Source organism: Salmo salar, chromosome 11 (genome assembly GCF_965601325.2).
Source record: "Salmo salar chromosome 11, fSalSal1, whole genome shotgun sequence".
NCBI classification, from domain to species: Eukaryota; Metazoa; Chordata; class Actinopteri; order Salmoniformes; family Salmonidae; genus Salmo; species Salmo salar.
In genome coordinates this window covers 95,634,041-95,662,023 of record NC_138301.1, presented here as the reverse complement: position 1 = coordinate 95,662,023, position 27,983 = coordinate 95,634,041, and the positions used below count along the sequence as shown (strand labels likewise).

At 43.0% G+C, this 27,983-nt stretch overlaps 3 protein-coding genes across 3 annotated transcripts in view; all 3 read left to right on the top strand.

Annotated features, from left to right (window-relative positions):
• Positions 1–72: 72 nt before the first annotated feature.
• LOC106563283 (PR domain zinc finger protein 12) lies at positions 73–4,899 on the top strand. Its single transcript, XM_014128747.3, has 5 exons — positions 73–488; positions 2,209–2,399; positions 2,731–2,886; positions 3,240–3,354; positions 3,600–4,899. The coding sequence occupies exons 1-5, from the start codon at positions 269–271 to the stop codon at positions 4,037–4,039; spliced, it is 1,122 nt and encodes a 373-aa protein (XP_013984222.1). The 5' UTR covers positions 73–268; the 3' UTR covers positions 4,040–4,899.
• A 2,455-nt stretch (positions 4,900–7,354) lies between these two features.
• exos2 (Exosome complex exonuclease RRP4) lies at positions 7,355–14,165 on the top strand. The gene is given in 9 exon segments (NM_001140732.1): positions 7,355–7,508; positions 11,736–11,837; positions 12,046–12,091; positions 12,193–12,282; positions 12,491–12,556; positions 12,802–12,870; positions 12,991–13,167; positions 13,388–13,516; positions 13,771–14,165. Coding segments are annotated over 9 exon segments (888 nt in total). The 5' UTR covers positions 7,355–7,380; the 3' UTR covers positions 13,852–14,165.
• Positions 14,166–21,127: 6,962 nt separating this feature from the next.
• LOC106563284 (tyrosine-protein kinase ABL1) overlaps positions 21,128–27,983 on the top strand; it is a 53,610-nt gene continuing 46,754 nt past the window's right edge. Inside the window, exon 1 of the mRNA XM_014128749.3 lies at positions 21,128–22,990. Within this exon, the coding sequence (XP_013984224.1) occupies positions 22,858–22,990 (133 nt within the window). The 5' untranslated portion in view covers positions 21,128–22,857. The remainder of the gene's footprint in view (positions 22,991–27,983) is intronic.

Below are 27,983 nucleotides of genomic sequence, written 5' to 3'. Positions count from 1 at the left end.
CTCTTTCGTTCTCTCTCTCTCTCTCTTTTTCTCTCATGAAAGGGAAGGACCGCCTAATACAGGCGGCTTTTCTTCTGCTGGAGCAGGTCCATACCATAAGGGGAGTGTCATTAATAACTAATTACAGAGGGGTCAGACCAGCAACTTATAAAGAGGACCCTCGCTGCAGGAGGACGGCACATTTCCACCCAGCGGTCTAACGGGAAGGAATATCCACTTTGCATTTAAAGACACTCATATCTGAACACGGCTTGCAATAGTTTGCGAGATGGGCTCGGTATTACCTGCAGAGGCTTTAGCCCTGAAGTCTGGATTTAAATGCCAGAGTCGGTCCCTGTCTGATATTATCACCTCGGACATTCTGCACAGTTTCCTGTATGGACGGTGGAGAAACGTGATCGGAGAGCACCTGATGGAGGAGAGGCAGAGCAGCATCGGTCCCAAGACAGCCTTCACTGCTGAGGTCCTCGCGCAGTCGTTTGTTGGAGGTAATTGCCCCTTTTGGAATTCTTCCTATGATTTCTGTACGGGCAACCAGCCCCTAGGCCAAAAGAACGTATTGCCTAGGCCTATCTGTTGCAATTTAACATCCTTATGCTTGTCTCGTTAAATGTAGCATTATTATTATTATTATTATTATTATTATTATTATACCAAATTGTGACATGGACTATAATCAGGGTGAAATCATATATATATATTTTAAAGATGGTTCATTTTATTAGGCTATAAAACGACTGGTCCAAAAAAACAATACCCTCAACATATTGACTCAACCTAGATTTATTTTCTATTAACAATTTCTGTTATTTTAACAAGTGCCCCTCTTGTTGACAATAATTGACTAAAAGGCGTGTAAAATAGGCATTTTGTAAGAATGTATTCAGTCTCTTGTGTCATTGAGAGTGAACCAAAAGAAGTGGAAACCGTCACTCCTCTGTTCTAGATTTCTTCCCAAGGTCTCTGTGACTTTCTCATTACTGTTCTCCCGTATTTTCATTCTTTGGCCCTTTTATTTCCACCCATTTAGCGCATTAACCCATTTAGTGCTTTGAGACCTTGCATTTAGAAGCTTGTTAGGCGTGTAACTGTTGCTGACTGAAAGACGAAGGGTATTAAACTCATTTGGTTAACTTTGTGCTTGACCTGAGAAAGTTTCCACTTAAACCGAAGGGAGAGAAAGGTTCCCTTTCTTTGAGTTGTCCCGGGTTTTATCCCGCATTCATCAATCTCCGGACAGACTCTTTTCCTATTTTGGCAGCTATGGGCTCCGGCGCTTTTCTCTTTCTCTCGCCTTAAAAGATTTCTGTTCCTCAGATAATGCGCCGTGAAGGCTAATTCTATTGCCATTCATACCATGTCAACCATCTAATCGCCTTTCCATTTTTTTGTTCGAGAAATTCCTGGGCCTTTTAAACAAGTCCTCATTTCATTCAGCGCAATTTTATTGCTACAAAGTTCTTAAAAGGATAATGAATTTGGAATTAGCCGTTTCTTTCCAGTAGGGTATAATGAATATCACATCTGAAGCATGACAAATGGCGGGACCCTGAGCAATAGAAGACCATTTAACCTCTCTTCGAGCCGTCTTTTCGCAGTCCCAAACGCATTTTCTTTGATTCTTACATTAAAGAAACCGAAGTGTTTTCTTATTTTTTTTTTTGAATGAGGATGAATATGCTTGCGAGTTTTTTTATTATTATTTTTTTTTAATTTGAAACAATAACTTTCAATTCATCCATTTAATCGAATTAAACGGTGGATGATATGTTAGGCTACCTAATATTTCGTGACCAAAATAAGATGCAATCTATTTGCTGTGTTGGCAATTACAAAACGTTAAACACCTAATTCGTAAGACACTTAAATAATATTTTAGACCAGCCATGTACAAAATATATTATTATTATAAAATTCATGATTTATCAAAACGCTATCAAAGCATCATATTTAAAACATTCGAAGATGGGCCTATACATCAACCATTTGCTTTTTGACATTTTATTTTATGAAAAAAAAACGTAATATTTGCATTAATGCACAATGCCTGACCTAAACCACCCCTATCCTCAACGTCTTTTAGGCAAATTGATTAGCTTGGGTAGGCCTACAATTTCATGCATTTATAACTATGGATTGACCAAATTCACAGGTTTTATGAAATGTACACAGCAGTCAAATAACCTACTCTTTTTTTTCTGTTGGCAGAGGTCCAGAAGCTGTCCAGCCTGGTGCTGCCCAGTGAGGTGATCATTGCCCAGAGCTCTATACCTGGCGAGGGCCTGGGCATCTTCTCCAAGACCTGGATCAAGGCAGGCACAGAGATGGGTCCATTTACTGGCACGATCATCTCCCCTGAACACGTGGACCTGCTCAAGAACAACAACCTCATGTGGGAGGTGAGAATCATCTGTACAGCTACCAGAACTAGGGACTGAGCTGCTATCACAATTAGGCAGGAGAATAACAGCAATCAATCATGTGCAAGGGGGATGTGCAAGGGGGAATAGTTGGTCTTGTTCACCAGTAAGCTGTATGTATAAGAGTCTATGTACACATGGACAATAATACCCACTGGGGAAAGACATCAATTCAACATCAATTCCACGTTTGTTTTAAGTAATTTCATTTAAATAATGTGGAAACCACTTTAATTTAACCAGTGTGTGCCCAGTGGGTAATTTGCTTTAAAATTGTACCAGACTCCTAACCTCTTGCTGTTGATCTCAGGTGTTCAACGATGACGGCACAGTGCGCTACTTCATTGATGCCAGTCAGGAGGACCATCGCAGCTGGATGACCTACATCAAGTGTGCCCGCAACGAGCAGGAGCAGAACCTGGAGGTGGTGCAGATCGGCAGCAGCATCTTCTACAGGGCTGTGGAGGTGAGAACAAAGCCAGATACTGTCACTCACAACTCTGACATGCAGCCTTCACAAGGACCGTTGAAAGCGTGTGGTTGCTGCCATGACAAGTTCTGCAGCTAAGCCCATTCGTTTGTAGACCTTCGTTGGTGTAGACTCTATAGACTGTATAAAAGGGTCAAATCTCCCCTAGCCTGTATAGGGCAACCTATTTTCAGCTGCTGAATAGCACAACCTGCTGTTTGTACAGAGATCTGTGACTCTTGATGTGTAATGCAAAGTTGGTGGAGAGTATCATCGGAACAAAGGATCTCCACAGATATTGTTACCTCATCCTATTCGTTCTTTAACATTCCTCCTCCTGCTCTCTACAGACTATCCCTCCAGACCAGGAGCTGCTAGTGTGGTACGGTAACTCCCACAACACCTTCCTTGGTATTCCTGGTGTTCCCGGTACAGAAGAAGAGCATCAGAAAAAGAGCCGCAATGGTGAGCTCCTTTTTCCTCGCGCTATGGGCGTTAGAGAACCAGATTACTATCTGACCCCCTTTACCTGTGGGGCCGGTGTGTTATAGGCTCTGCTGCAGCCAACAGATTTACATCACCCTTATTTGTTTCAAACTACTGCAAATAGACTGATTCTATTCCATGTCAAAGTCAACATTTGATATGTCAGTCACATCAGTTTATGAATTAAAGATCTCACCTTCCCTCTCTTTCTCCTTTCCCTTCAGAGGACTCCCACTCATGTGACGGCTCTTCATCTTGCTCCCCCTCCTCCTCCTCCTCTTCCTCGTCTGCGACGAGCCGCATGCGTTGCGTGATCTGCCACCGGGGCTTCAACTCGCGTAGTAACCTGCGCTCCCACATGCGCATCCACACCCTGGACAAGCCCTTTGTCTGCCGCTTCTGCAACCGGCGCTTCAGCCAGTCATCCACCCTGCGCAACCACGTGCGACTGCACACCGGAGAGCGCCCCTACAAGTGCCACGTGTGCCAGAGCGCCTACTCCCAACTGGCAGGGCTGCGGGCACACCAGAAGAGTGCCAGGCACAGACCAGGGGCGGGGGGCGCAGACACTGCCTCCCAAATCTCATCTCCACCCCCACCGATCAGCAGCCTGACCCAACACCAGGTCCCCCTGGTTCACCATATCCCCACCATGGTGCTATGATAGCAGAGAGGAGAGAGAGACACTTGCTCATGCAAACAACTCTGCACTTTACCTCTGCACACTTGAGCCACAGGTTGCGCTTCTCCCTCATTCTCAGAGAGGCTACTGTTTGCTGGTGTGGCAGGCATCGCTATGACTTTGCAATGGACCAGTGTATGTCTGGGGGTACTATGTCTGGTGGGTTGAGCTGATAGTACAGGCGTTCTCAAATACTTTTTTTACTGGTTGCCTTATTTACAATCGAGTCTGCTTAGACTTATTGGGTATTATGTTTGTAATGGTCACAAAAAAATCAGATTGTGTCAAAAACACTTTGTTGTTCCAAAGGAAACTGTTGTACTACTGCCGGTATAGAGAATCTGAACAAAGGACTGAATGTTGGTTCCAAGAGTAGGCTATTTTTAGGGTAACTGTCCATTATTCATCTGTTTGTATACTCGATACAGTATTGCCAGGATGCAGCATGTCAAAGGAAATACTTTGCTATTCTAGTTAATAATTCTGTTGGTCAAGATGAGTACTCTGTATTTCAGATAAGGATGTTTTACCATAACAGATTTTAGTTTTTGGGTGGTTCCTTCATGCTGTCATTAAATACAGTTATCCTCACTTTACGTCCTGTCGTCGTAGGCCTTTCAACTCAGGAGGAAGGTTGTTTGAAAAAGTAAAGTAAAAAAGTTGAATTCCAATGACATGTACAGTATGTAGAAATAGGTGTACATTTATTTCAAAATTTTACACTGTACTAAATTGTCCCTTTATCTCTGTATATTAATGTAAAGTGTTGTGTAATTATGAACTGTATGTGAATGTAAATACGTGTGCTTTCCTTATATTCTAAATAAAGAATGATATTAATACGTCTGTATAGTGTTCTTTACTTTGGACCTTTTGGTAGCCTATTATGAACTAGCGCAGTGGAGGCTGCTGAGGGGAGGACAGCTCACAATGGCTTGAACGGCGCGAATGGAAAGGCAATTGATACCATTCCGCTCTAGCCATCACCACGAGTCCGTTCTCCCCAATTAAGGTGCCACCAACCTCCTGTGAACTAGCGTGTTGTGAATGTTTATTAAGTGTAAAGAAGACCATGACCGACAAAAGCATTAAGTGGCTATAATCGGGCAATAATATTTATTTGGGAGGACCATAGCTCCTCCTTGCACCACTTGGTGAGGATTCTCATCTTCCTCCCTGTGCCTCCTGCAAAATACAGACTCTGTGGATGGTTGTGTGTTGACTCTCTGGCGAGGGAGGAACCTGTAGAGGCTGCATGGGTTGTGGATGAGGTGCATCTGGAGGGAGGCAATGTTGGGGAACCACATCTGGCAGTCGCAAACTGCCTCCGTTCTCCTGGCAGACCTGGCAAACACTGCTTCCATTCTCCTGGCAAACACTGCCTCCATTCTTCTGGCAGAACTGAAAAACACTGCCTCCTGACTCCTGGCAGACCTGGCAAACACTGCCTCCATTTTCCTGGCAGAACTGGCAAACACTGCCTCCATTCTCCTGGCAAACACTGCCTCCATTCTCCTGGCAGACCTGGCAAACAGTGCCTCCATTCTCCTGGCAGACCTGGCAAACACTGCCTCCATTCTCCTGGCAGACCTGGAAGGGGGCAAATGTCTTCAGGTAGCTGGCCTGAAGATGCCTGGTGGTTGGCTCCCGGATGTGAAACATCCTACCACTGCCATCCAACTCACACTTGAATGGTTCTGACCCTGTAGGTGACAGATATTAGTTGACAAAGCACTGTCCACACAGATGTCAAAGATCTTATACTTCATACACTAGTGTACAAAACATGAAGAACACCTGCTCTTTCTATGACAGACTGACCAGGTGAATCCAGGTGAAAGCTATGATCCCTTATTGATGTCACTTGTTAAATCCACTTCAATCAGTGTAGATGAAGGGGAAGAGACTGGTTAAATAAATATTTTTAAGCCTTGAGACAGTTGAGACATGGATTGTGTATGTGTGCCATTGAGGGTGAATGGGCAAGACAAAATATTTAAGTGCCTTTAAACAGGGTACGGGAGTAGGTGCCAGGAGCACCGGTTTGTGTCAAGAACTGCAGCGCTGCTGGGTTTTTCATGTTCAACAGTTTCCTGTGTGTATCAAGAATGGTCCACCACCCAAAGGACATCCAGTCAACTTGACACAACTGTGGGAAGCATTGGAGTCAACATGGGCAAGCATCCCTGTGGAATGCATTCGACACCTTGTCGAGTCCATGTTGTGCAGAAGAAATTTCAGCCAGAGCAGAGAAGCACGAGATTGAACTTCACTCAACTTTCTAGAGATTTCCCGAGTTACCCCCTTTACTGTGGGAATTGTAATCAAATCAATGCAATATTAGCCTCTTTCAATGCAAAACAAACTATGCAAGAGTATGCAAAACTTGGCCGTGCTCTACACAGACCTGTGGGGCATAACCAATCAGGGCTGCAGTAGGCCTATATGCAAATAGACCATTGCCATATATGTATCTGTGCCGTCCCTTTGAACTGGACTGTGTTTGCAGCATGAGCTGTGATGAGTAGATGGCTTGTTTTGAGATCAAAACGAGAGCTGCATGTAAAACGTGTGCACATTTGTTCATATCCTTTGCTAGTTAGTGAATTATTAGCTCTGTTAGAGATCATTTGTAGTCAGAAATGGGGGAGCGATTTATTCCTACAAGAGCACAAAACGTGTACATTTCTATCAATCTTTGAAAAGCTTGTCTTAAAGGGGCAGTGTTGTATTTCGAGACAGACTTGAATCAGCTGTGTAGCCAATAGGTAGAGGGTAGCATAATTTGTCTGATTCTCTGTAATAATTGTATTTTAATAATAACACATTTTATTTTGTAAAGTGGTTCCTTGCATCAAACGACACAACAACATTTTCAGTCACTTCCTTTTCGAAAGTCTCATGGAATTAAGGCCTACTTTGAACACCACACATTGGCTACTACTGTAGGCTGAATGATAGAACAGCTATTTCCATGTTAAAATGTTAGGATTTTATGTTATTTATTTATTGCCCTCTACACATAATGATAATGAAAAATGCTCTCGGTGGGTTGAAGTACCGCTTCAAGTCCACATGATGGCGCAAGACACTAAAGAAAACTAGCATCCTTAAGTAAACAATGTTTTTTTGTGTTGCAAAGCAATGCATTGTCTGTTTCATATTATTACTCATGCAGTTTGAAATATTGTGAAAATAAGTTATAAAATGAATGAATGTCGAGAGACATTATTTAGATTTTGTGGAAATCGGTTTCGGTACGTTCTGAATGGCCAAGTATCCGATGACGTCAATTACATGCGCCGTTTAAATTTACAGAAGACATGGCTGCGGACATGAGATTACCAACTTTTCGGAAACAAGTATCGTTATCACCCTCTCTGTCTGCTTTGGATGGAAAAGATCTAGTTGTGCCCGGTGATGTGATTACATCAGATACAGGGTTTATGAGGTATGTCTGTCTAGTATGAACCTCACGAGGACAGGTAAACAATCCGTCAACATGCTGCTCCCATTTTATAACATTTTGAGTATGAGCTTTTTTTTTTGTCCTTCTCTTTACTGTAAATCAATATTAATCCACGTCTTGTTTGCTTTAGATAGGTAACTAGCTAACGTTAGATATTACATTTATTTATATTACATTAGATATGATGATGTTGACATGATATGTCAGGTATCACTTGTTAGTGCATAATACTCTGCAAGTTTCACTTGTACAATACTGTAACTATTCACTCCATTCATAGGTTATTTAGCCAGCTTGACGTCGCGTATGGATAATAATAATGAAGATAAGAATCTTGTATGGCAGAAGATTATTTATACAAAAAACGAATAAGTTATCCGTAATAAGGATCCTGTAAGTTGTTTTTCCTTATACACTACAGTTCAAAAGTTTGGGGTCACTTAGAAATGTCCTTGTTTTTGAACGAAAAGCAAAACTACATAGGGGTACAGAGGCCCATTATCAGCAACTCCCGTGTTCCAATGGCACGTTGTGTTAGCTAATCCAAGTTTATAATTTTAAAAGGCTAATTGATCATTAGAAACCCTTTTGCAATTATGTTGGCACAGCTGAAAACTGTTGTGCTGATTTTAAAGAAGCAATAAAACTGGCCTTCTTTAGACTAGTTGAGTATCTGGAGCATCAGCATTTGTGGATTCAAAATGGCCAGAAACAAAGTACTTTCTTCTGAAACTCGTCAGTCTATTCTTGTTCTGAGAAATTAAGGTATTTAATGCGAGAAATTACCAAGAAATTGAATATCTCGTACAACGCTGTGTACTACTCCCTTCACAGAACAGCGTAAACTGGCTCTAACCAGAATAGAAAGAGGAGTGGGAGACCCCGTTGCACAACTGAGCAAGAGGACAAGTACATTAGTGTCTAGTTTGAGAAAGACGCCTCACAAGTCCTCAACTGGCAGCTTCATTAAATAGTACCCCCAAAACACCAGTCTCAACTTCAACAGTGAAGAGGTGAATCCGGGATGCTGGCCTTCTAGGCAGAGTTGCAAAGAAAAAGCAATATCTCAGACTGGCCAATTAAAAGAAAATATTAAGATGGGCAAAAGAACACAGACACTAGACAGAGAAAGATTGTAAAATGTGTTATGACAGACAAATCTAAGTTTGAGGTGTTCGGATCACAAAGAACAACATTCGTGAGACACAGAAAAAATGAAAAGATGCTAGAGGAGTGCTTGACGCCATCTGTCATCATGGTGGAGGCAATGTGATGGTCCTGGGGGTGCTTTGGTGGTGGTAAAGTGGGAGATTTGTACAGGATAAAAGGATCTTGAAGAAGGAAGGTTATCACTCCATTTTGCAATGCCATGCCCTGTGGATGGCGCTTAATTGGAGCCAATTTCCTCCTACAACAGGACAATGACCCAAAGCACAGCACCAAACTAAGCAAGAAATATTTAGGGAAGAAGCAGTCAGCTGGTATTCTGTCTATAATGGAGTGGCTGGCACAGTCACTGGACCTCGACCTTATTGAGCTGTTGTGGGAGCAGCTTGACCGTATGGTACGTAAGAAGTGCCCATCAAGGCATCCAACTTGTGGAGGTGCTTCAGGAAGCATGAGGTGAAATCTCTTCAGATTACCTAAAAAAATTGACAACTACAATGCCAAAGGTCTGCAAGGCTGTAATTGCTGCAAATGGAGGATTCTTTGACAAAAGCAAAGTTTGAAGGACACAGTTATTATTTCAATTAAAAATCATTATTTATAACCTTGTCAATGTCTTGACTATATTCCCTATTAATTTTGCAACTCATTTCATGTATGTTTTCATGGAAAACAAGGACATTTCTAAGTGACCCCAAACTTTTGAACGGTAGTGTATGTCAGTGGTGTATTTGTGTTAAATGATATGCCTTATATGATATACACAATTGAATAATTGATTGTGCTGCATTTCCTACAAATATATGGTATGACATATTTGTGCCCAAATATATTAATTATGGGTCGTCTATGAATATAAGAAAAGTGTGTTCTGAGCCTGTAACCAAAATAAATGCTTTAATTGTAGGTTTTACATATAAAAAAACATGACAATTACTAAAATAAATACAATATTTGTATATACATTTTCACTTTTAGGTTTGAGTTTCCATGATTAAGGCTGGGCAGCACCTCCTACTGGACAGTTGATTTATCTACAGCTATTCCTTTGGTCTCCCATCCAGTGTTTTAACTAAGCCCAGTCCTGCTTAGCTTCAGGGGTGTCATGCAACCCAAAAATATGAGGGGGCACAAAGTACGTCAGGATGGCAAAGGGGTGGTCTCGAGGGGGTCAAGTTGGAGAATTTAGCATTTTGAAATGAGAGAGCTTTTTCCTGAAATCTTGAGCAGGGATGAGCAACTTGATTTTTACTGTTGAGAGAATTGAATACAAAAGACTGAAAAGCACCCAAAGGAAAAGCAAAGCTAAAAAGGTATGTTTTTAAGATCACTTTTAAAAATGTCTACAGTTTCAGCCCCCCTCAGGTTCTCTGGCAGGCTATTCCAGAGGATGGGGGAACAGTAACTAAAGGCTGTCTCTCCATGCCTTTTGGTTCTAGGCTTTGGGATACTTAAAAGGCCAGTGCCAGAGGAACTTAGGGACCTACTGGGTACATAACTTAAAATCATCGCTGACATGTATTGTGGTGCACAATCGTGGATAGATCGAAAAACCAATACACCCAACACATCAGTTATCGTATTAAAACTGCAAACATTTGCCTCCACCCTATAGCAAAATGTGTAGAATTTCAGGAAATTAGCTTTAAAACGGCAAAATATTCTCTCTGCCCCGTGGCAAAATGAGTAGAATTGCATGAAATGTGGGGAGGGGTTATGGATGTGTGTACGCAGACCCACAAGCCACTGCAGCCCCTCATGAGTTCTGTTTTTGTGTGGCCCCACCCCAATCAAAGTTGCCCATCCCTGATCTAGAGTATATCATGGCTGCTATGTGTAGCACCTTTTAATTAAACTAAATATGCTTATCTGCTGAAATCTGGGTAAAAGATGGAAAGGAATGTGAGTCTTATTCAGTACATTTAGTAATTACTTGCCAGCAGGCATTCCAGCTAAGATAGTTAGACAAGCTAGCTACTCTAACTTTTTATTGATACCCTGAAATGGCTTCATGGTAGCAAGTTAGGATATTGGGAACCAATCTGGGCTAGCTAAAGCCACCTTCATAAAATTGCCAGGTGGCTAGTAGTATTACAGAGAGAAAAAAAAATCAACTATATTTATATTAAACAGGACAATTATGAGGGGGCACATGCCCCTGTGCCCCCTATGGGCATGACGCCTCCACTTAGCGTTGATATTTATCACAGACTAGTACCAATGTGCTATTGTGAGAATGATTGTATGATTGTTGAGAGATCTCCACTTAACTAAATAGATTCACTGCTGTTATCAGTCATTCCTCATTCTCCCCCTCCTCCTGTCCTTTTCTCCCCTCTCCTCCTCCTGTACTCTTCTTCTCTCATCTTCTCCCCTTCCTCCTCCTTCACCACTCCTCCTGCTTTCCTCCTTCTCGAGGTGGACTTGCATGCTTCAATGACGTCAGACAGTGGTATGCAAGTGCTTTGAAATGTGTATGTCCCATGTATGTGAGACCTTAGAATGCTTTGCTTTCATGTCTCTTGTATGTTTTTTATATAATACATGCAATATTTCTGTTATGTCTAAATGTTAAATACCCATATGTCAGATATTACAATAATATTCTATGAATCTTGTAAATATACTTACTGCTATATGCATTCCTTACAAGTTCCAGGTAGAACATGTAACAATCTTTTCCATATGGGTTACTATAGTATTGTTAATATTTGCTACACAATTTAAAGTTTCTCTTCATTGAATCATACACCTTCTGCCAAGTTAATTTGAATTATGTTGAAATTACATTTTATTGGTCGCATGCACATATTTAGCAGATGTACATACAGGTGTAGTGAAATGCTTGTGTTCCTAGCTCCAGCAGTACAGTAATATCTAACAATTCACAAGAATACACACAGATCTAAAAGTAAAAGAATGGAATTAAGAAGTATATAAATATTAGGACGAGCAATGTTGGAGTCCGGAGTATACATGACATTGATGTTGAAAGTGGATATAGAGTGAGTCATGATGAGACCAAACTGATTTTCATTCTAGGGGTCATGGGACGTACATGGATGAAGAAAAACTAACAGCCTCTGTGGCAGGAGAGGTGGAGAGGGTGAATAAGCTCATCTGTGTACGGCCGCTCAGGACCAGGTAAGGGGACCAGGTGCCACAGTAATGTCTGTAGGCTTAGATTTACCGCAGTGATTAGCTACTGACTCTATGTTGAAGACAACTGTTCCATTGTGCAGCATCTGCTGTTATTGTATCACAGTCTAAGTTGGTATGTAAAAAATTTTAAAAAAACGATATGATTTGTTATTGATTACTTTTTGGTATCTTTATCTGTTCTGATTCCCAGGTTCAATGGGGAGGTTGGAGATGTGGTGGTCGGAAGGATCACAGAGGTATGTTTCCGTTTGAGGTGACACGGTCAGTAAGGCTAATAATGACTTGGGGTGATCGTGCTTCTCCTGGTTGGAGCTTAGTGTTTGTCTGCTGTTTGTAGGTGCAACAGAAGCGCTGGAAGGTGGAGACCAACTCCAGACTGGACTCTGTGTTGCTGCTGTCCTCTGTCAATCTGCCCGGAGGAGAGCTGGTAAGTGGAATAGACAACATAGATCTGGGAATATGGAAGTGTCTTTGGGTAAATGTGTGCTTGGTCCTCTCTTCCTCTTAGCACCCAGTGCAAGCATATTGTTATGACACTGTTGGTCAAACTTCTTTGGATATTTATTTATATTCTCTCTTTCTTTCTTTGCTTTCCCATCAATCAATCTTTCTATATCTATATCTGTTCTTCTTAGAGGAGACGGTCAGCAGAAGATGAGCTCACCATGAGAGACTACCTTCAGGAGGGGGACCTCATCAGTGTATCCTCTGATCTGACCCTAACCAGTAACCTAGGCCCTTTTTGCCTTCGTAATATCCAGCCTACCCTCCAAACTACACTGAAATACATGGAATCTTCGTTATCTTGAGATTCCCTTTTTTTTTTTTTGCTCTACCGTCTACTAGAAAGTGTCATTCTCTCATTGATGAATGCATTAACTTCGATCTGCTTCATAATTTGTATGTGACTATGGTCAAGATTGTCCTTGACTAGCTCTTCTCTCAGGCAGAGGTACAGTCTGTTTTCTCAGATGGAGCACTCTCTCTTCACACCCGCAGTTTAAAGTACGGAAAGGTAGCTAAGATGAACTACCAATGTGTGATCAACAATTTTGATGTTCTATGGTTTTTAAAGTGATTGAAAATCATTGACCTCATATTCTTCTCTTATTAATTTGCAACCACATCACATCAGCTGGGGCAAGGAGTTCTTGTGCAGCTATCTCCCTCTCTCATCAAGAGACAGAAAACCCACTTCCACAACCTGCCGTGTGGGGCCTCCATCATCCTGGGCAACAATGGCTTTGTGTGGCTGTACCCCGCCCCAGGACAGCAGGACGAGGAGGCTGGAGGATACTACACCAGTCTGGAGGTAAGAGCTGCCTGGGGTTACAGAGATGCGAGTGGGAAATACAAGGGATCCAACTTCTATGTCGATAATATGAAGTGTTGCTTGAATTTGTACGCATCTTTCAACAAGACATATAACTGTTTGACTTTTACGAGATTAATAATATCTACCCCAATCCTTCTGTTTCCCTTTTTCAACATTGTCTTTCGGCTCACCTCACTGTAACCTCTCCCTCTCTCAGCCTGTCTCTCTCTCTGATCGGGAGGTGATCTCGCGGTTGAGGAACTGCTTGCTGGCCTTGGGGGCACACAAGGTGTTGCTGTATGACACCAGTGTGCTCTACTGTTATGAGTCATCACTCCCACACCAGGTAACGCTGTCTGTACTGATCTGGCTAATGGAAAGAGGATCTGAGAGAAGCAAACCTTTCCATTCATTGTGCCTCAGTTAGATCATTGCTTTAAAAGGGACACGATGGCAAACCATTTTGCATGACACACACAATCTATAGCCATCCAAGACATTCATATGATGACTATGATGACATTGCATTTTTAGCACCTTTCATCAGATTTCAAAGTGTTTACAAAGCATATAAATGTAGTTGTCTCTCTGTCTTTCTAGATCAAGGATATCTTAAAACCGGAGGTGATGGAGGAGATTGTGATGGTGACGCGTCAGAAACTGGTGGAACAAGAGGGTTAGAGTATCAGATGCAACCTTTCTGTGACCTTGTCGCAATGGAAGGTTTGTGTTCCCTGCATTCCAAGTCTAGGCACCAAGGCCTTAACTGTGTTAGGGACTGAACCCCCGCCTAAGGTCTGAACTCTCAACCAGAAGATACCTCGGTCGTTCTACGAAAAGCGCCTTTTGCGTCCCTTTGATATTTTAAGTAGAAATTGTACACCAATATTGAATTTGAATTGTTATATTAAATGAAGTGCTCTTTAATAAAGACCACATGGAGCATTCAATAAATCAGATGTTTTTTTTATATGAATAAAGGCTTGCTAAAGTGTAAAAATTCAGCATTTTGACTTGTCCCTTATTTAACCCTGTGTCACTTCTAGGAAGATTTCAACCCACTTAATCCCAAAATGTCTACCAAGTTTCACCATTGTTGTAAATCCCTAGTCATTTTGTTGCTTCGACAGTCATTTCTGAAGATTAGGGATTAATTTACGTCTGTCCCTTAATTTAAGGTCAACCCTGTGAACTGAACTAATTTTAAAATGGTAAAATTATTCCTTTTGAAATATTTTTTTCAAAAACATTGAACAATCATAGTGTAAAATCAGGTGAGCTGGTTATACTCCTTTTGTCCATTTTCTGGTACTTTGTGGTGGAAAACAGACCGGGTCGAGCATAACACATCAACCATGTTACCCATAGATAGACAGGCTTGAAATGTTTTGGCAATTTCAATTACCACTCCCTGTTGCACACAACCAGCTTCAATTTCCCCTGTCACAAGGGGATTTATGGCTGATTTAGGATGAAATCTTCAATCCTGTTACGGTCAACCCTGTTACACTTACTATAGTCATTATTTTATTTAACCTCTTGAGATGGGAAAACATGTTTTTAGGAAGTTGAACATTTGCTCTTTATGACAATATTAAATTAGGTGAAATCAAACACTTCTTTTGACGAAGTTACACTTCTCAAAAGGCACCGAACTGGTGGAATGGCCCACCTGTGACCTGCATATCCCCTTTTTGATAAATTCATTTCCTGGTCAAGCCAGAAGATTTTATCTCCTGTTTAGTTTATGAAAAAAAACAATTAACTATAACTGTTTCTCAATAGAAACCTATGTTAGAGTGCGATTGTAAATTATTTATTGTATTATGTTTTTGCATTCTGCACCCAAGGACCCATCAGTTTATAGAGAACTGTATTTGTATTTATTATGGATCACCATTAGCTGTTGCCAAGGCAAACACATTAAGGCACTTTAATTACATATAAACAGTACATCATATAACATTATTACACCACTACATATCTACAATATAAAATGTATAATACCACCATACAACAATATTACAATGTACGTGTGTGTAGAGTGCGTGTGCTTGCGCTTGTGTGCATATGCATGTGTCTGTACCTCTGTGTCCCTTCACAGTCCCCGCTGTTCCATAAGGTGTATTTCTACCTGTTTTTTTTAAATCGGATTCTACTACTTGCATCAGTTGTGGAATAGAGTTCCATGTAGTCATGGCTCTATGTAGTACTATGCGCTTCACATAGTCTGTTCTGGACTTCGGGACTGTGCATAGACCTCTGGTGGCATGTCTTGTGGGGTTTGCATGGGTGTCTGAGCTGTTAGCTTGTAGTTTAAACAGACAGCTCGGTGCATTCAGCTTGTCAACACTTCTTACAAAAACAAGTAGTGATGAAGTCAGTCTCTCTTCTTCTTTGAGCCATGAGAGATTGACATGCATATCATTAATATGTTTTGATCATGACAGTTTACAATCCAGGGTTACTCCAAGCAGTTTAGTCACCTCAACTTTCTAAATTTCTACATTATTCATTACAAGATTTAGTTGAAGTTCAGGGTTTAGTGAATGATTTGTCCCAAATACAATGCTTTTAGTTATATAGAAATATTTAGGACTAACTTATTCCTTGCCACCCATTCTGAAACTAAATTGAGTAAAATGGAGCCGATAGAGAGGGCAGCCGAGCTTCTCGCCCCTAGGCAACTTTTCAGTATTTTTTTTATGTGTTATTTCTTACATTATTAGGTCAGAATTTTTTTGGTGTTATTACATACAGCCGGGAAGAACTTTTGGATAACAGAGCAGCGGTAACTCACCAACATTACTAGCATTACCACCAGGAATACGACTTTCCCGAATTGGATCCTTTGTTCGTACCCCCCAGGGCAATTGAACTGATTCCAGAGGCTGACCCAAAACATCGCCGACAGAGAAGAGGTGCTCGGAGTGGACTTCTGGTCTGACTCAGGAGGCGTGCTATCCACCCACAGCTTCCGAGTATATTACTCGCTAAGTTGACGAGCTGAGGGCGAGGATTTCCTTCCAGAGAGACATCAGGGATTGTAACATACTCTGTTTCACGGAAACATGGCTCTCTCGGGATATACTGTCTGAGTCCGTACAGCCAGTTGTGTTCTTAGTTCATCTCGCAGACAGGAATAAATATCTGTCCGGGAAGAAGAAGGGCAGGCGTGTATGTTTCATGATGAACTACTCATGATGTGATTGTGATAACATACAGGAACTCAATTCCTGTTGTTCACCCGACCTAGAATACCTCACAATCAAATGCCGACTGTATTATCTCCCAAGAGAATTCTCTTTACATTTACATTTACATTTTAGTCATTTAGCAGACGCTCTTATCCAGAGCGACTTACAGTAGTGAATGCATACATTTCATACAATTTCATACATTTTTTTCTGTGCTGGCCCCCCGTGGGAATCGAACCCACAACCCTGGTGTTGCAAACACCATGCTCTACCAACTGAGCTACAGGGAAGGCTGTAATCTTTGATTATAGTCACAAGCCTCCGATAATAACATTGACAAATATACTGATACGTTGACTGAGATTATCAGGAAGTGTATAGGAGATGTTGTACCCACTGTGACTATTAAAACCTACCCTAACCAGAAACCGTGGATAGATAGCAGCATTTGTGCAAAACTGAAAGCGCGAACCACCGCATTTAACCATGGCAAGGTGACTGGGAATATGGTAGAATACGAACAGTGTAGTTATTCCCTCTGTAAGGCAATCAAACAGGCAAAACGTTAGTATAGAGACAAAGTGGAGTCACATTTCAACGGCTCAGACACGAGACGTAAGTGTCAGGGTCTACAGACAATCATGGACTACAAAAGGAAAACCAGCCACGTCGCGGACATCGATGTCTTGATTCCAGACAAGCTAAACACCTTCGCCCGCTTTGAGGATAACACAGTGCCACCGACGCGGCCCGCTTCCAAGGACTGTGGGCTCTCCTTCTCCATAGCCGACATGAGTAAGACATTTAAGCGTGTTAACCCTCGCAAGGCTGCCGGCATAGACGGCATCCCTAGTCGTGTCCTTAGAGCATGCGCAGACCAGCTGGCTGGTGTGTTTACGGACATATTCAATCTCTCCCTATCCCAGTCTGCTGTCCCCACATGCTTCAAGATGGCCACCATTGTTCCTGTACCCAAGAAAGCAAAGGTAACTAAATGACTATCGCCCCGTAGCACTCACTTCTGTCATCATGAAGTGCTTTGAGAGACTAGACAAGGATCATATCACCTCTACCTTACCTGGCACCCTAGACCCACTTCAACTTGCTGACAGCCCCAATAGATCCACAGACAATGCAATCGCCATCGCACTGCACACTGCTCTTTCCCATCTGAACAAGAGGAATACCCTTGTAAGAATGCTGTTCATTGACTATAGCTCAGCATTCAACACCATAGTACCCTCCAAGCTCATCATTAAGCTCATGGCCCTGTGTCTGAACCCCGCCCTGTGCAACTGGTTCCTGGACTTCCTGACGGGCTGCCCCAAGGTGGTGAAGGTAGGAAACAACACCACCACTTTGCTGATCCTCAACACTGGGGCCCCACAAGGGTGCGTGCTCAGCCCCCTCCTGTACTCCCTGTTCACCCATGACTGCGTGGCCACGCACACCTTCAACTCAATCATCAAGTTTGCAGACGACACAACAGTAGTAGGCTTAATTACCAACAATGACGAGACAGCCTACAGGGAGGAGGTGAGGGCTCTGGGAGTGTGGTGCCAGGAAAATAACCTCTCACTCACTCGTCAACAAAACAAAGGAGATGATCGTGGACTTCAGGAAACAGCAGAGGGAGCACCCCCCTATCCACATCGATGGGACCGCAGTGGAGAAGGTGGAAAGCTTCAAGTTCCCCCGGCATAGACATCACTAACAAACTGAAATGGTCCACCCACACAGACAGTGTGGTGAAGAAAGCGCAATAGCGCCTCTTCAAACTCAGGAGGCTGAAGAAATTTGGCTTGGCACCTAAACTCCTCACAAACCTTTACAGATGCACAATTGAGTATCCTGTCGGGCCGTATCACCGCCTGGTACGGAAACTGCACTGCCCTCAACCGCAGTGCTCTCCAGAGGGTGGTGCGGTCTGCCCAACGCATTACCGGGCACACACTACCTGCCCTCCAGGACACCTACAGCACCCGATATCACAGGAAGGCCAAAACAATCATCAACTACCCGAGCCACTGCCTGTTCACTCTGTTATCATCCAGAAGGCGAGGTCAGTACAGGTGCATCAAAGCTGGGACTGAGAGACTGAAAAGCAGCTTCTATCTCAAAGCCATCAGACTGTTAAATAGCCATCACTAGCACATTAGAGGCTGCTGCATATATAGATAGACTTGAAATCACTGGCCACTTTAATAAATGGAACACTAGTCACTTTAATAATGTTTACATATTTTGCATTGCTGACATTGCACATCCATATATTTATATATTCTTAATTCCATTCCTTTACTTAAAATTGTGTGTATTGTGTGTATTGTTGTGAAATTGTTTGATATTACTTGTTAGATATTACTGCACTGTTGGAGCTAGAAACACAAGCATTTCGCTACACCCGCAATAACATAGGCTAAACACGTGTATGTGCCCAATACAATTGGATATGATTTGAAATACAGGTCTTTGTTAAGTGTTGCAGTCATTTCAGTCACTGTAGTAGCTGACGTGTATAGTGTTGAGTCATCCACATACAAAGACACACTGGCTTTACTCAAATTTGTTTACTGTAAAATAGCATTGTATCTGGTCAAACACAATGTTTTCCAAAAGTTGACTAACGGTTGGTAACAGGCTGATTGGTCAGCTATTAGAACCAGTAAAGGGGGCTTTACTATTCTTGGGTAGCGGAATGACTGGTTTCCCACCAGGCCTGAGGGCACACACTTTCTAGTAGGCTTAAATGGAAGATATGGCAAATAGGAGTGGCAATATTGTCCACTAATATCCTCAGTAATTTTCCATCCAGGTTGTCAGACCCCGGTGGCTTGTCATTGTTGATAGGCAACAATTTTTTCACCTCTTCCACACTCACTTTACGGAATTCAAAAGTACAATGCTTGTCTTTCATAATTTGGTCAGATATACTTGGATGTGTAGTGTCAGCATTTGTTGCTGGCATGTCCTGCCTAAGTTTACTAATCTTGCCAATGAAAAAATAATTGAAGTAGTTGACAATATCAGTGGGCTTTGTGATGAATGAGCCATCTAATTCAATGAATGATGAAGCCGAGTTTGCCTTTTTGCCCAAAATTGAAGGTGCTCCAAAGCTTTTTACTATTATTCTTTACATTATTTATCTTTGTTTCATAGTATAGTTTCTTCTTTTTATTTAGTTTAGTCACATGATTTCTCAATTTGCAGCACGTTTGCCAATCAGTTGGGCTGCCAGACTTAATTGCCATACATTTTGCCTCATCCCTCTCAACCATACAATTTTTCAATTCCTCATCAATCCAAGGGGATTTAACAGTTTTTACAGTCATTTTGTTAATGGGTGCATGCTTATTAGTAACTGGAATAATCAATTTCATAAATGTGTCAAGTGCAGCATCTGGTTGCTCCTCATTACACACCACACACCAGCAAATATTCCTTACATCATCAACATAAGAATCACTACAAAACGTATTGTATGATCTCTTATACAATATATTAGGCCCAGCCTTTGGAACGTTGGTTTTCCTAGACATGGCCACGATATTGTGATCACTACATCCTATGGATTTGGATACTGCTTTAAATCAAATTTCTGCAGCATTAGTAAAGATGTGATCAACATGTTGATGATTTCATTCCTCTGCTGTTTGTAATAATTGACTGATAACCTGAACCAGGTTGCTGGTTTTGGGTCATTGATAAGTCATTGTCTCAACCCAGCCTTGAAATGTGTGGACAGAGTCCAGGAGCCAAGATGATTTGGATGGACTCCGTCATTCCTGTAGAATATCTGCTGTTTCCAGAAGGTGTCAAAGTTATCTATAAAAGTGATTTCAACAGAGGTACAGTAATCTTTTAGCCAGGTGTGTAATGCCAGTAGCCTGCTGAATCTTTCACACACATGGACCAACAATGGTAGAGGACCTGAAATGATTGGCCGCTTTTTGGAATCTTTCAGTGCTAGAATCAGTTCTTTAAAATACATTTTCAGAAGTTCCAAGCTAGGCCTCCTGATGTCGTTTGACCCCACATGGACTACGACAGCATCAGCTCCCGGCATCTGTCGTAGAACGGTCGGAAGCAGTCTTGTAATGTCCTCTACTCGTGCTCCTGGATAGCACAGGGTTTTTGCCCTGGGAACCCAGGTGTTTCTTACAATAGAGCCGCCGATGACGACAGCTGGTGCAATGGCTGAGGAGGTCAGAGGAATGTTGATAATGTTGTACTTTTGTATGAATAACTACTCTTGTAAGAAATGCCTCAAGCTATCAGTGTGTGAGAACTTGATTTAATCATGCTTGCAAGTAGTGTTTTTATTTAGAGGTTTCCCCAATAAGACTATCTCACCTCAAGAGGGCACACGTTCTGAGATTATGAGAGATCCTTGTGGAGGAATCTTAAACAGCTCGTCTATGTCCATCCCAAAAAGTTCTCAGCTGATTCTTTCTTTTTTGTTTACTCCTATTTTCTGAAGATGAGTTGAAACGACTCCAGTCAGTAAAGACAACTTTTTGATTCATGAAACCAACTCTACCGCCTGCCCTTTACTTTACCTTTAGTGAAACTGCTATTTATCAACAGTTGATACTTTGCAATGATTTTATGTCAGTCTATGACTTTAGCCACATTGACACACTGCAGAGTAGTACAGCACGTCCCATCAAAAACACAGAAGAGATGGGTCTGTGTGGGGCCCCATCCCTATCTACTTACCCACGCACGCTCTGACGTAAAACGTATCCCCACCCATATTTTAGCAAACCACCTTGCTTACGGAAGTAATATGGCGGCCTCAGCGGCGACTATCCGACCGAAGTTAATTGCACATATTTTATCTAAAGAGCTATGAATAAGTATAGGAATCGGGGAGATACAAACGACGGGCTTGTTATTTGCACATGTTTAGAAGGAGCTGCGAAAACTCCCTGACAACACACTGGCTGGCTCGAGAAGTTTGGAGTCTGCGCCTTGGTTAAAGTACCTGGGTCGGGATGCACTGCTGGAGATAAACTCTGCAGAACGGTGGACGCGGAAGTTTGACAAATAATTGAATACCAAGGGTTGGGTGGACATTTAGCCAAAACTTCATTCATGTTGTCACTATTGATTCAACCGAGACGACAACGTACTCAGTCCGAAGTTATCGTTGGTTATTAGCAAGTTAGCTAGTTAGACAGATGTTGACTGTTCGGATGTGTGTTTCCAAGGTCTCGCACGCCATCTAGCAGGCAAGGCTAGCTCCACCGTTAGCTGGAACTAGCTAGCATTCCAACAAACTAAGTGTTGCACGAGCACTCTTGCATCTTCAAAGCTACTGAATAACATTCTTCAGTTGTCTGCAAACTAGCTCATTTAATTAGTGTTTAAACCTTTTCTATTAGCTTTCTGGTAAAGCTAGTGGCTATCATCTAAGTAATGCTAACTAGTTAAGTTTCCCATGATTGCTCATCAAACACAGTTTAGCCCGTACTAGTGCCTTTTGTCATGCCTAAGTGTGGCCTGAAAAGCATGAGAGATGGTCACAGAGGGATATGACAGCAAAACGAGTTAAATGTCAAATATACATTTAAGGCCTGTCAGATGAGTGGATTGCATGGAGATGAAAATCAATACGTTTGTTAAAGGGCACAATCAGAAAACATATTATCCAGTTATTGTAGTCTAGGAGGAAGTTGCTACAGGGCCATGTGCTGTATTGACATGATCACAACTGTTGTACAACATGTAGCAGGTATTTGACTAGGCAAGTGTTATATGACCTGTGTCTGCAGATATACTGTATTGGGACTACCAGGATTGGTGCCTGTAGCTGACTACCGCGGTTGCTAACTCTATGAACCATTTTACCAGATATGGAACTGAGGTTTCTCAGCTCAGCTGGTAAGTGTAGAAATGATTGTGCCTTTTCTATAATTCTGTGTAATTCCTCATCTTGATAGTAGCTTTCTCAGTTGTTCTCTTAGTCCTCTTTACTTTTAAAGCAACCATGTCGATGGAGCACAATAGTGGCTTAGGCCTGCATTATGTTATTTCATGCTGGATTAATGTAAGTCATCACGATTAGGCCTTGGATCTTCATTCATGTCTTTTGATTGGGCCTCCTCCAGTATTCTTCTGACTGCCTTCGTCTTATAAATAAAACCCACAAGTGCCATTAGAGACCTTATCTAACAGTATCAGACTCCACCAAAGCAGTCAATGCATGATAAAGAGGGAGGGATTGGAGTAATAAGGATCAGCCTGCCCATTTGCCATTGCATTGACCTCCATCCAAAACTCCTGCATTGGTGGGATGCAGAAGTGAGCATCTCCCGCCGCCTCCACTTTCCAGTCATCACCGCACCAGGAGAGACCAAACTGACTGAGGGAACTCGCACCACGGAGGGGGTCCCTGCTCTCCATCTCCTACCCACCAGGTTCCCTACACCCAGGTGGTGAGAGAGCCCAGTTTGGTGACCCGGCTGCGGCCTGGCACCCTGCCCATATGGGGCAGCAGCCGGGGAAATTTGTTGGGGACCAGAGGAGACCGAGTCTGCCAGCGCTGAATTTCATCAAGGGAGGGAAGAGGGAGTCATCACGGCATGGAGCCCATCACTGTAACGTGTTCACTGTTCACGGTAAAAACACACTGTTTCTGTACCTACCCCCTACTTTGGTCATTAACAATATATTGTATTTTTTTCCCTCCCTGTCTTCTCTTCCGAATCTGCTTCTACTTAACTCTTCCTCGTTCACAGTTCAGTAGAGTTTGGTCATGATTGGTTTCATCATGCTTGTTCACCCTGAAGGTCAACCTTTTATGATCGTTGGTGATATAGGTTTCAGGGCTGTGATGAGCCAGGCACAGTTTCTATTAGAACCTGCATCTCAGTTCCTTTCGCTATCATTTGACCTTGCTAATATGCCCATGCTATTACTCAATCTTCTGTGGCAGCATTATTGATTTGTGTGAGAGGGTTCGTGTGAGTGTTTGGTCATGGAGATTGATGAATAATATCCCACTGATGTCAATTGACATGGCGATTTTTTTTTTTTTTTTTTATTTTATTTTTTTTTTCTTATTATTTTTTTTTCCTTCATCACTGTACTCCAGTTATTGGTGGGTTGGACAGTTTTTGTGTTTCCTCAGCTTTTCAGATGAAGCTTACCATAGTAGGCTAGTGGAGACAACAAACAGCAACAGGTGATATAAAGAGTAAATGGCCTGCTTTGACTGAAAGTCAGGCCGAGTTGACTGGATAAGCCCCAGGAGATGCGTCTCCTTGTTTTCACAGGGGCACTGTGCAAACATTAAGCATGAACATTTTCAGGGATTCTGTATAGAAAACTTTGATTCGCTAGCCTGTTTGTCAACACGTTCCCTTTTTAATCAGATTGCATGCCAGTGATACTGAATTTCTTTTAATACAGCGATTGTCTCGGCAGGGATAGATACTCGGAGGCCTCTTGCGTAACAATAATGGTTAAGGATACAAATAAAAGGTGCTGCCAGTAAATGGAGAGGAGGACTGGAGTGATCTCCGGCAAAGGGTCAGTGGCAGAATTATTATATATATATTTTTCTCTCCTTCCTCCTGCAATGAGTCAGATAGGTTACAAGGTGATGTGAGTCATGTTGCGAGAGGAGGGTGATGTCAGCACTCAGTCACTCACATCCATGTTGTTCTACCCGGGACGCCTTCGCTAGCTAGTGAGCTGCTAGCCTACGCAAAGCTTCTCACCAGGCCGGTTTAGACCTCCACACACAGCCAGGGAGAGAGGCAGAGCAGGGCAAGCAAAGACCTGTCTCCCCCCTGCACCACTGTGTCACCACCCAAGAACATCAGAGTTGGGCTTCTAGAGAGTAATTGGAGTAGGTTGGTCTTCCCTACCTAATTTCCTCTAACTCCTGGTAATATTGCAATTCAGATTTAAAAGCCTGTCATTTGTTACCTGATCATCGCGGTTGTTCCGTATCGGCTATTGTTTTTCCTCTCAAGGGCGCTTGCACCAAGGCATGGCGGCTGCCTGCTGGGAGGTTTTTGCGGGGGTTCAGGAAATGGGAAATGCTGTGTAAATGTATCTAAAGGACAGTTGAGGAGATGCTCTGTTTTCTTTCCCGTTGTCCCTTCAAAAACAAGCCTGAAACAGGAAGGAGGAAAGAGGTGTGTGTGGTCTAGGATGGAGATTGTAGAGCAGAAAGGGATGTGAGCAGAGTGAGGAGGCCATTCCCCCAGGTTCCTGACTGACTTTCCAGGCTATTGCCCTCTTGTGCTGCAAGCTAGTCTGACATGGTCCTCCTGCGTTTATTTTGGCCTCTTCCAGGATTCATGTAGACTAATATAAGAAACATACTGGCTGTTGTACGTCTTTTATAGACCAACTAATGCACCTGCCATGGAAAAATCTAATGAGGCAGGCCTACTTGCCTGATTTAGGTCAATGAGCCAGTGAGATGATAAACTTTCAAATGTTATAGACAAAATACACAAAATTATGGGTAGCATGATCTAATTTTGAAGACTATTACTTGATAGCCAGGATATACTTCTCCAGTCTCTCCATATGAGGAGCATTGGTTAGCCTACCCCCCTCTAGTGCAGGCATGTTGTGATATCACCCCCACTTCCTGGTGTCCTATGCCAGGGATCTGGGCTGTTCTAGCAGCTGCATTCATCATGTATGGCCCATGGAAGAGTCACCCCTTGTTTTTCCCCCCCTCTGTCTTTTGTCTGGAACTCATGGAATCTGTGCAGTCTAGACACCAAAGCTACCCCCTGATCCCTTTGGGTCCTGAAGACGGGGGCAGCAGGCGCCTCCTGGTAAGATTTGCCGCTCACTGCGGCCAGCTGTTTCGCCCCTGGTGGCCTGGTCCTGGCCACATGGCCTAGCTCTAGAGACAGACAGCACTCTGGTGTGTCAGAGGAAATAGGCCTATTCTCGGCTACATGACTCTCTGTTACTGTTTTGCTATCTGACTGTTTAGATGGATGATACGTACACTCTGACTCTTGAACGGTGAAGAGATTTTTGGTCAAGGAAATTTAATTTTGTGATTAGGCCTACTTCTAATGCTGGCATGTAGTTTTGACGCCTATTTTGACGGTTCTGGAACAGTTAGGCTAGCTGGTGGAACTTACCGGTAAAGTAGATATTGACATTTCTCATGTCATCTGTTTCCATGTTGGAATGTCCCACTGCGGGGGTGGTTGGAAGGCCGTCTTGCCCCCCCCACATTTTGCACTGTCAATTCTCTGTAACGGCCTTTGTGCCCCCGCTTGAGCACCACCACCTTGATGAGTCAGTTTGACCACCTGGAAAGGAGTGGTCAGCAAAGCCACTTTAGTCCCTAGCTGATGACTGGCAAAAGCTGTGTGTGTAGAGGGTGAATCTCTCCTTTAGGTCAGCTTGACACGCCCCCTCTCTCTAGGGGGCTGTTCACAGCATGCAGGTGGTACCAACACTCTCTTATGGTCTCCTTTCCTTGTTTCCTATCCTCCATCACGTTTGAGTTAAAAAAATAATTCAAATGAGAGGTTTTGAAACAAATGTTGTCACAAGTAACGTGCTCTTTTCACACTTGCACGTGTCAAATTGAGTCCCAGTCCATACAGGTAGAGCTCAAGGCTCCACGGACCCGGGGTTCACACACCATTAGCCTACATGTAGCCTAGCTTGAAGGCAATGAATGAACACGGATGCTTTTGCTAAATCTCTCATTTGGCTTTTCTCTGTTTTGGACTTCCTACTCCAGTCATAATGGGGTGTTTTTGATATCTGGTGCATATTCTCTTCACCAGTGTACTCTACACCAGTTTTATCTGTACACCCCACCCACCCCTCCTTTCTATTCATTAATTGGCCCAGTAGGAAGCATTTTGTATGTTAAATAGTTAACCAATTAGCTACCCAGACTATCTACTCTTTTTGACTCTATGCAAACACACGCTGGACTCTATCCACACACTCACACATACTTACACTGACACTCCAACACACACACACACACACACACACACTTTCACACTCATCAAATACGCTGCTGCTACTATTGCCTAGTTACTTTACCCCTACCTATGTTTACATATCTACCTAGATTTCCTCGTACCTCTGCACATCAACTCTATACTGGTACCCTGTGTATATAGCCAAGCTATCATTGCTCATTGTGTATTTATTCCTCGTGTTAAATTTCAAATATTTGATTGTATTCTGCATTGTTGGGAAGGACCTGTAAGTATTTTACTGTTGCTCTACACCTGTTTTTTAACAAAGCATGTGACAATAAAAATGTGATTAGTGTTGCTCCAGAGGCAGCTAGAGTAGTATTGCCTATTTTGCAGAGAGAGTTGAACATAGGACAAGCCACAGCAGAGAGAGAGAGAGTTGAACATAGGGCAAGCCACAGCAGAGAGAGAGAGAGTTGAACATAGGGCAAGCCACAGCAGAGAGAGAGAGAGTTGAACATAGGGCAAGCCACAGCAGAGAGAGAGAGTTGAACATAGGGCAAGCCACAGCAGAGAGAGAGAGTTGAACATAGGGCAAGCCACAGCAGAGAGAGAGAGTTGAACATAGGGCAAGCCACAGCAGAGAGAGAGAGTTGAACATAGGGCAAGCCACAGCAGAGAGAGAGAGTTGAACATAGGGCAAGCCACAGCAGAGAGAGAGAGTTGAACATAGGGCAAGCCACAGCAGAGAGAGAGAGTTGAACATAGGGCAAGCCACAGCAGAGAGAGAGAGTTGAACATAGGGCAAGCCACAGCAGAGAGAGAGAGTTGAACATAGGGCAAGCCACAGCAGAGAGAGAGAGTTGAACATAGGGCAAGCCACAGCAGAGAGAGAGAGTTGAACATAGGGCAAGCCACAGCAGAGAGAGAGAGTTGAACATAGGGCAAGCCACAGCAGAGAGAGAGAGTTGAACATAGGGCAAGCCACAGCAGAGAGAGAGAGTTGAACATAGGGCAAGCCACAGCAGAGAGAGAGAGTTGAACATAGGGCAAGCCACAGCAGAGAGAGAGAGTTGAACATAGGGCAAGCCACAGCAGAGAGAGAGAGTTGAACATAGGGCAAGCCACAGCAGAGAGAGAGAGTTGAACATAGGGCAAGCCACAGCAGAGAGAGAGAGTTGAACATAGGGCAAGCCACAGCAGAGAGAGAGAGTTGAACATAGGGCAAGCCACAGCAGAGAGAGAGAGTTGAACATAGGGCAAGCCACAGCAGAGAGAGAGAGTTGAACATAGGGCAAGCCACAGCAGAGAGAGAGAGTTGAACATAGGGCAAGCCACAGCAGAGAGAGAGAGTTGAACATAGGGCAAGCCACAGCAGAGAGAGAGAGTTGAACATAGGGCAAGCCACAGCAGAGAGAGAGAGTTGAACATAGGGCAAGCCACAGCAGAGAGAGAGAGTTGAACATAGGGCAAGCCACAGCAGAGAGAGAGAGTTGAACATAGGGCAAGCCACAGCAGAGAGAGAGAGTTGAACATAGGGCAAGCCACAGCAGAGAGAGAGAGTTGAACATAGGGCAAGCCACAGCAGAGAGAGAGAGTTGAACATAGGGCAAGCCACAGCAGAGAGAGAGAGTTGAACATAGGGCAAGCCACAGCAGAGAGAGAGTTGAACATAGGGCAAGCC